Source organism: Lissotriton vulgaris, chromosome 1_1 (assembly GCF_964263255.1).
Source record: "Lissotriton vulgaris chromosome 1_1, aLisVul1.2, whole genome shotgun sequence".
Taxonomy (NCBI): Eukaryota; Metazoa; Chordata; class Amphibia; order Caudata; family Salamandridae; genus Lissotriton; species Lissotriton vulgaris.
Window position 1 is genome coordinate 1,803,812,488 of NC_141685.1, and position 9,224 is coordinate 1,803,821,711.

At 45.8% G+C, this 9,224-nt stretch overlaps 1 protein-coding gene across 1 annotated transcript; it reads left to right on the forward strand.

Annotated features, from left to right (window-relative positions):
- Positions 1 to 1,628: 1,628 nt before the first annotated feature.
- Positions 1,629 to 7,542, forward strand: AMIGO2 (adhesion molecule with Ig like domain 2). The gene is made up of 2 exons (XM_086919123.1): positions 1,629 to 2,621; positions 4,330 to 7,542. Exon 2 carries the CDS (start codon positions 4,480 to 4,482, stop codon positions 6,040 to 6,042), a length of 1,563 nt encoding a protein of 520 aa, XP_086775249.1. The 5' UTR covers positions 1,629 to 2,621; positions 4,330 to 4,479; the 3' UTR covers positions 6,043 to 7,542.
- The last annotated feature ends 1,682 nt before the right edge of the window (positions 7,543 to 9,224 follow it).

The following is a 9,224-nucleotide window of genomic DNA, read 5'->3' on the forward strand; positions in this document are numbered from 1 at the left end:
ATGCTTGTTCACTACCCACATAAATTAGTGGCAATTAAAGCACCAGTATAAGTGAACTCATACGTTTAAGGCATATAATCACTGCATGTTCATTGATGCTGCATTCCTAGGGCTAGTTTCATTTACACTGTCCAGAGAGAGGCAGAAGTAAATAGACCAATAGTGCATATGCAGTACACACCGCTTATCACTATGTGCTCAGAAGAGAGGTAGTAAACATTGGCCTATGCTACAAAATATGCAACCAAAGCAGCTCTGCCCAAGCCAAAATTGCAACTGAGTGCACGCAATTTACTACAGGAATTAATAAGTACCATTCAGACCACTTAAAGGTGGAATCCTACATCGTCAGTCACCAATTACTGCATGTTCGCTGGGATCAGTGGCTTTCTCCTGTTCACCTACATTCACACCTCATTCATTGACAATATAATGCCAGGAGGGTGCTGAAGAAGAAACACATGCAGAAGAACACTGATCATGAGTTCATGTTCAGAGGAGATCTAGGACGTGAGCAGCCCACGACATTTAAAACAATCATTTGCAATGCAATAGCTCTCGCATTTACGCGAGTTTAAGCTATTGTAAATGACAATGCCTTTATTTTTTTGTTAAAATCGAAAACGAAAATAAAAGGCAATGTCATATGCAATGTCAATAGCTCAAACTCATGTAAATGCGAGACCTATTGCATTGCAAATGCTTGTCTTCTTTCCCAGCCGGCGTCCGTCAGTCTGCGTGACACCAAAGTATCCTGGGTCCTTTCAAGTCAGCAGCGATGGATAAGCGGCACCTTCCAGTCTGCCAGGACAATGGGGCTTTCGTCCTACACCCCTTGAAATCGGGCCAACGACCATTGTATCGGTCACGCAGTGGGGGCAGGCAGGCAGCATCCTCACAAAATGAGGTGTGAATCACGGGCTCACTGCAGCAGCAGGGCCATCAGAGATAGCCGTTTTCGCGCTATGCTACACTGATGGCCCTTTTCAGAGTCACTTTGCAGGCCCCTAGACACAGAGGGGAAGGGGAGGAGGTCGGGCGCACTGCAGAGGCCTTCCTCGATGTGCACGTTGCACCACACAGGCACAAAAATAAAGTTCCCGGTATGCTTTTTTAAAAACAAGAAGTAGGGGAACGGACTAGCATAATTTTTAAAAGTGGGGGCACGCCGTGCCCTTCCGTTCCCACCCACTTCTAACACTGGATGCCAGTCTGACCCTGTGCGGCCCTGAGAAGCGGACAGCAGGTACATGCTGAGGAAACTGTTGCTCTCCCCCGCCCAATACACGAGACACTCTCTGAACCGGTCATTTCAGGTGTGAAGACCTGTCTGCTTGAGAGGCAAGCCGGTCTCCCCTTAGCCATTCAACAGTGAGAAGCCGTTCTGTGGCCTTCCCTCCTGTGGAGCTTCGGAATGGGAGGGCAGCCATCACCCTGCGAGGAGCCCGAGAGAGGCTCATCCGTCCACAGAGCGATGCCTGCCTCAGCCTGCGCGGGTTCGGCTGGACCATCCTGGGGACTGGCGCCCGATTGGTCCGCGCCATCCAGCCTCCTCTCCCCGCCCATCCCTCGCCCGCCTCCTCCCCTCCCATCCCTCGCCCGTCCTCATCGAGAGCAGCAGGCTTGGTGCTGCCTTGGGGAGCTAGGGAAGCCGTTTAACTCGTTCCGCGTCTGCTGCTCTCATCACACGGGCGAGCTGAGGAGATTCTGAGAGCGCGCGTGCCAAGGAGGCTTGGGGACCCGAGCGGGGGATACTGTCGAGCCGCGCAGAGAAGTTCGAGGGGTACCTGCAGAGAAGGCTGGGTGATCCATGCAGGGGAGGCTGAGGGGGCCGCGCAGAAGCGGCTGACGGTCCGAGCAATGAAGACCGAGGGACCAGTGCAGGGCACACCCAAGAACCCATACCTGGGAAGCTGAGTGACCTGTGCACAGAGGCTGAGGGACAGGTCCTGAGACTGACGGACTGGCGCCGAAGAGGATGAGGAACCATGCAGAGAAGAGGGAACACCAGTACAGGATATACTAATATGCAATACAGGGGATGCAGAAGAACCGTGTAGTGAAAAGTGAGGGGCCTGTGTAGAGGCTGAGGGGCACGTTCCGAGACCAGGAGAACAGTCCAGAGAAGAAAATGGACTGAGGGTCCCATGCAGTACAGACAACTCAACAGGGACGTGCGCAGAGACGGAAGAACCCGCGCACAAGAGGCTGGCGGCGTGCAGAGATTAGGGGGGCCCGAGGAGATTGTAAAGGATAGGAGCCCCTGTTTGAAGAAGATGAAAGAGTCGTGCAGAAGCTAAGACAGTCATTGGACGGCCGGAAGGTGGGGGCAAGGCCAAAGAACGGAGGGGACCGTGGGGCGGAGGATGAAAGAGATGTAAGGCTGCCAAGGCAGAGGGGCCCGCGCGCAGACGAGGCTGAGAAACTCGACCCGAGAAGGCTGAGGGGGCTGTCGCAGTTTCCAACTCAGTTATGAGCTACAGCACAGCAACCCCTCTACCCTCGCTCCGTGCCTGAGGAGAACCAGAAGGATACACGAGCCGGACATCCAGCGGGGGAAGCCCCCGGCGCCCTCCTGCTGCCATGGGCTAGGAGACGGAGCCTCCTTCTGGAATACCCAGGTAACCTGTGCCGCTGTGACCCGGGTACTTACCCACGCACAGTTTCACTTGTGTGTATTGAGTAACTATTTACTTGTGTGCTGGTTGTTTATTCCTATTCACTTATCAATTAAAACACACACCCACGGGCGTAACACAAGTCCCTGGAGCTCGTGCGGCTGGGGGCGATTCTATCTTCAGCCCCCTTCCCCCAGCTCTCCAGTGTCCCCCATTCAGCCCGAAGCCAATGACTACATTTGCGATATGAACGGCGCGGGATCTCTCAATACATTCTAGTGGCTGGGGGCATCATTTTGTGATACTCACGGTGTCTGTGAACAGACAGAGAGGCAACCACACGCACACACAGGTTCAATTACCGTGCTTTAATGTAGACAAACTTGCACGCACTTATAATTTAAATACATGACGCTGAGTTGCCATACACACACTGCTTCCAGATACACTAATGATCCCGAACAGTTATTCGTGGTTCCCAACCTTACTCAAAGCTTACAACGCCTTCCAGTGAGGTGTACGCTGTACAGATACTTATATGTATACATTCAAGCTATCTCATTTTTGGTGCGACAGTTCACATTAACTCTCAAAACTGCGCCATCTGTGGCTTGTTTATAGTTATGGCAGGTTCGATTTCAGATTATTCAGGATAAAAAAGATGGAAGTTATGCATATTTTTATTTGTGCAAAATACATTTTCAAACAAGACATGCAGATTTACATCAGTATTGACCTCTTTGACTCTCTGACTTAGGACCCCTGTGATAGGCATTGGTATAATATATATGTGGGTATGGTACACTGTCCATACAGGCACTAAGATTTAACCTGACAAACCTTCAAACAGAAGTGTGTCCCTAGAAAATACATACCTAGGAGTCCCCACATATAACTGTGTTGTTTAATAAGCGGAGATGGATTTAGGCTTGATAGTCAACATTGTAATACTTATGTGTAATTCTGAATAAAGTTAACAAATGAATAATGAGTAATAAGGAGTTGAAAGACTGCATGTTAGATAAATCATGGTAGTTAGGTGTCAGCAACACATGTATTGAATAATAACACATGTATTCTCTACTGTCTAGAAAACTGTCCTGAAGAAGGTGAACTATCAATCGATTATCACCGAAACGCTGCGTCGACTTCTGTTTTCTCTAATGAAATACATTTGAATTGTTTATGATTTTTATGTTTTTAATAATACATTGTTTTTAAATTGTTTGTATAAATAAATTACACATATGTATTTTTGATATATCAACTTCTCGGATTCTTGTGTATTATTCAAGTGTTGGCTGACACAATGAACTTGTAGTTCTTCTTGTTGTTATAGAATATCTTGTTTGCATATATATGTTTTTTGCTAAACTGCACTTACATAACTGTACGTAAAACCTTGGGACATTTTTTGTTTCTTGAGATCTTACCCAGTCCCTTTTAGATTCAGTAGGGTACCTCCCTTTCTTTGTAACCCCATACAGGCAAGTGCACAAGAATACACAAACGCCAATATCCACAGCAAAAATATGGTTATTTTATGTTGGTCAGTACCCTAGACTACAGTGAGGTCTATTGTATGTAACGAGAAATGGAAAATATTGTAGAATTTTAAACTTGAAACAACCCAAATGGGAAGAGTTAGCAGTATCAGTTTCACGTCTTGATGAGCTCAGGTTCCTAACCTCAGCATGCTTTTATTTTTCAGATCCTTCTTGTTCCATGAAGACCCAGTGGGATGAGGCGAGCACGTGCCATGGTGATGCCAACTCTTGTCTATGTGGTCCTGGATACTGAAAACAGCACATGACGATCGGCCAGCAAAGAGTGAATACAAGTGGCCAGAAGACACGCCATAATGTCTTTGAGCTGCCAGACCTTTACTACTCTACTGGGGATATTCAAGGTGAGGTGCCAACGCGTTGGGTGCCTGTTACTTTTTGCCTTGGGACTCTGTGGCGGGGCGCCCGGGGTGTGCCCCTCAACCTGCATCTGTGCCAGTGACATTGTGAGCTGCACCAATAAGAATCTCTCTATGGTACCTCGATCCCTTTTCAAGTTCATAAAAAAGTTGGATTTAAGTTACAACAAAATCGGTTTCCTGGACCCAGACTGGGTCCCGGTCCTGTTTGATAAACTGAACACCCTGGTACTCAACCATAACACAATCAGCAGCATTTCCACTGGGAGTTTTTCATCAACTCCCCACTTGAAGTACCTCGACCTGTCTTCAAACCACCTGAGGATACTGAGCAATCCAGTTTTCCAAGAGCTGAAAGGGCTGGAGATACTCCTGCTTTACAACAATCAGATCACACACATTGACTCTGGTGCCTTTGGGGGACTGCACAAACTGCAAAAGTTGTACCTAAGTCGCAACTCTATTGCTCACTTCCCAATTGATTTATACACCGGAAGGATGAAACTTCCAGAGCTTGCACTATTGGACATGTCATACAACCAGCTGCACGCGGTGCCAGTCCAGCAGATAAGCATAGCTCCAGCCTGGCAGCTGAGTGGGATCTACCTGCATGGGAACCCCTTTGCCTGTGAGTGTTCCTTCAACTCTATGCTCAACTTTTGGTACCACAGGCACTTCAGCCCGGTGGTAGATTTCAAGAATGAGTACACTTGTTTCCTGCAGCCAGACAGTAAAAGCTCCGCGAAACTGCCTTTGATTCAGGAGACCTTTATGAACTGCTCAGACATCACAGTCAATAGCTCATTCCATGCATTTGGGTTCGTTTATGAGGCACAAGTAGGGACACGGCTGGTGGTGCACTGCGACAGTAAAATCATTGACACTAGCACACATTTCATCTGGGTGAGTCCGGACAGTAGACTACTGGACCCAGAGTCCAGGATGGCCAACTTTCAGGTCTTCTACAATGGCAGTCTGGAGATCAAAGAGGCCCAGTATGAAGACTCCGGAGTTTACTCCTGCATTGCCATGAACAGGCGTAAGCTGCTGAATGAGACCATAGACATTCGCATCACAGTGAGTAACTTCACAACGGGGCGCTCCCACGCTCATGAAGCATTCAACACTGCCTTCACCACCCTGGCAGCCTGCGTGGTCAGCATCATCCTGGTCCTGCTCTATCTCTACTTGACCCCATGCCGCTGCAGGTGCAGGAGCAGAAAACAGCCAAAGAAGCAAGGCCTGAGCAGTGCCCACTCATCCATCCTCAGTGCCACTCCACCGCATGAGACGCCAGCAGAGACGAAATCCAGCACAGGCAAGAGGGTGGTCTTCCTGGAGCCAGTGAAGGAGCAAATGCATGGGCAGAACGGCAAAGTGAGACTCTTTCCCAATGACCACCTCATCGCCGAAAGCATCCTGAAACCCAACAGGATGAGGGCAGACACAGACTCCATCAGCTCTGTGTTCTCAGACACACCGTTCATGGCACCAGTCTAATGCGGCATGCTAGGGCCTGATCGAAGGTACATTCTCACTACAGGTAGATGCCACACGCTGGGCCACTGAACCAGAGCACAAGGGGTAAAATCAATGCATTGTGATAAAGTCTGATTACACAAAGGTGCCTCTGTGCTGGTTAATTCAGACCCTGCATGGTAAGGTGGTAATCCAGCATCTAGTCTGGCACACTCTACAGGGAATACACCAACACTGCCAGTGAGCATTGTATTGAATGACAACACAACTCCATGTCACGTCAATTAATATCCATGAAAAGCGAGCATGACACCAGGTAATTTTAAATCAGGAAATCCCTCTACCAAGAAAAAGATAAATATATTTATGTAACCACTGTCACCAGTATTTCCCGTTTTAGGGAAAATGCCATATTTATGAGCTGAACCGTGACAGATCTTTGTTCCGACAACCCTGCCACGCTCCCATCATCGCCGTATGTAATTTTTTATATATTTTTTTTAGTGTGTAGAAACACAGTAAGTGTGCCTTTTGAACATAACTGAGCTGAGATAGAGGGGATATTTGTCATTTTACTTACTATCAAATGAACCCCCAATATTTACAGAAGATTTAAAGCAGGGTATGTGTGCAAAATAGTATTTTTCTTTAGTGAGAGAAACTTTATTTTCGACAAAAGTTCAAAGGAACTATGATTGAAAGTACTTTGACTTTCACAATGTATTTAAACATGAAGCATGCAAAAGCTGTACAATTCTTAGACTAATGTGGATACTTTGAACAGTTGAAGTCTTTTGAGAACGCTGAGCAAGGCATCACCACTCAGTAAATAAGTGTCACTTTGGGAACCTGGAAACCTGATTTTATTTCTGTCTTTTCCACTTGATCATCTTCTGTGATCTTAGGCCTGTTGCATTCATTCATTGTGCTTCAGTTAGCTTATCTACTGATATTATCAGCAATTTGGGGAATTTCCCAAACGAATTCCTATTTAAACAAAAGTGATTAATTATTTCCAACACAGCTGTCAGCGCTCAGAGTACTAACATTTTTACTTCTCTATACTCCAAGAGTATGACTTACAGCACACATGTAGTTGCACTCATTTTGGATCTTTTGTCTCAGTTCGTGTACCTGAAGCTTTACATTCTGTAAACTATATAATGGGGGTGCATTAATACGAATCAATCAATCAATCAATCAATCATATAATTTGTAAAGCGCACTACTCACCCATGAGGGTCTCATGGCGCTGGGGTGGGGTATGCTGCTACTGCTCGAAAAGCCAGGTCTTGAGGAGTTTTCTGAAGGTCAGCAGGTCTTGGGTCTGCTGTAGGTGGATGGGGAGGGTATTCCAGGTCTTTGCAGTGAAGTGGGAGAACGAATAACATTTCTACAACTATTGAAAGACATCTACTCTACTGGCCAGACCAAAAATCCTTAAACGTGTGGAGTGGGATAGTAAAATCCACATCAGACCAAATGGTACCCTCCATTAAAAAAAAATAAAAAGAAAAGAAACAGCCATATGATAAAAGTTGAAAGCAAACCACTAAGTCCGGAGAATGGTTATCACTGTATAATCATGGAGCTAGCGCCTAAGTTATGCAGACGACGTATAATTGCGTAGATATGTACATAAATGTAGGGTTAAGGCAGATAATATGATCATGTTTCAGACATTGCCCATGACAAGCCTGGGTTGCTTGTCTTACTTTGCTTTCTCGTTTGCATCCAGGATGTTGTATCCATTGATTTATAGTTGGTTAAGCAAAACCATGAGTACCAGAATGGTAAGTTCTCCCCAAGCAGACTACACCAAAAGAAATATCTGCCACGTGTATCTGAGAACCTCAAAGCTGCTTTATGTGTTCTGCTTGTTTTGTTATTCAACGTTTTCTGGTATTTGAACAACCTATGTGGAGTCTGTTTCTCCCACTCTGCTCTTGCTGTCATACATATCACAGATAATAGTCACAATTGTTTGTGTCCTGTCGACCGTAATGGGAAGGTATAATCACAAACCCGACAGTAGCCCCATGACATGCACATTTCTATGTCCTTCACATCTTGCTTGCTCGTATTGAAGCATGATGCGATTCATGTATTCCAGCGGAAGGAGGGGTAGATTCAGACATTCTCCTGGAATCCAGTGCAGTAAACACAAACTAGACTAACATTCTTACACAGAAACACAAGTTGCCTTAGGGCTTTGGCAATTTTTGTTTCTATGTGTATGAATGTTAAATGTTCTATTCTTGTTATTCACCATCTTTTCAGGGACTGCCTCTTTCAATTATTTTGCGAGCAGAGCCGATGTTCAGATCTAAATGAAGTTAAAGGCGAGATAATTTATTTACCACTGTGAAGGATAATTCTCCATGGAAGAAATACATTAAAATCACAGAGGTGATGGAAGAAACATCACACCTCTTTGAACCTGTGATGGAATTACTGAAAGTGACTTCACAAGACCATTGCCCGCTGATCACTTCAATAGAAATGAAATCCCACAAACCTCAAAAATGCTAAAAGTTCAAGAGGTGTATTATAATCCCTCTGGTGTTCACATTATTTTTGTGAAGCAGTCAGAATATAGGCACTTGAGAAACAGCGTAGGAATGTGGGAAACAGCAGTAGCCGCTGTTGACCCTGATGTTATGATGCCCCTGCCATCCGGTACGGTATTGCATAGGGGTTGGCGATCTACTTTTTACTGACTCCTACAAAAGGGGAGGGCGCACGTCCTTAGTACTAAAGAATTAGGGTTTTTCGCCTAAATGCTGCCAATCTCAGCAGCATAGGGGTTGTAACCAAAGGGCATTGATACTGCATTTGCTTCTCAAGCCCTTCACACCAATAGTGGATATCTTCTTCCCAAATGTTGCTAACAAACATAATTTTATCCCTCTACTATGTCTACCGTTTCTGTAACATATTGGCCAGGAGGTTCATGCTTGTGTGTCCCTGTTCATGAATAATCCTACTGCTGTTCACCTTTGGAATGGCAGAAGAGATTGAGTTGTAAGGCATGGGTTTAACAGAAACTATGTGCTGTAAATAGCAAATGAAGCTCCTGCTCACTTCCTCTGTCTTATGCCCCCGGTCCATATGTACTGGGGTAGCTCTTGTCTCTTTGTAATGCAACACAATGACTTACCATGACTGCCTTGCTATGGATACCATTCAGTGATATAAATCCC

What these genes read in the sequence shown, in the direction of transcription:
- AMIGO2 (XM_086919123.1), top strand. Translation starts at nt 4,480, where the DNA reads ATGTCTTTGAGCTGCCAGACCTTTACTACTCTACTGGGGATATTCAAG.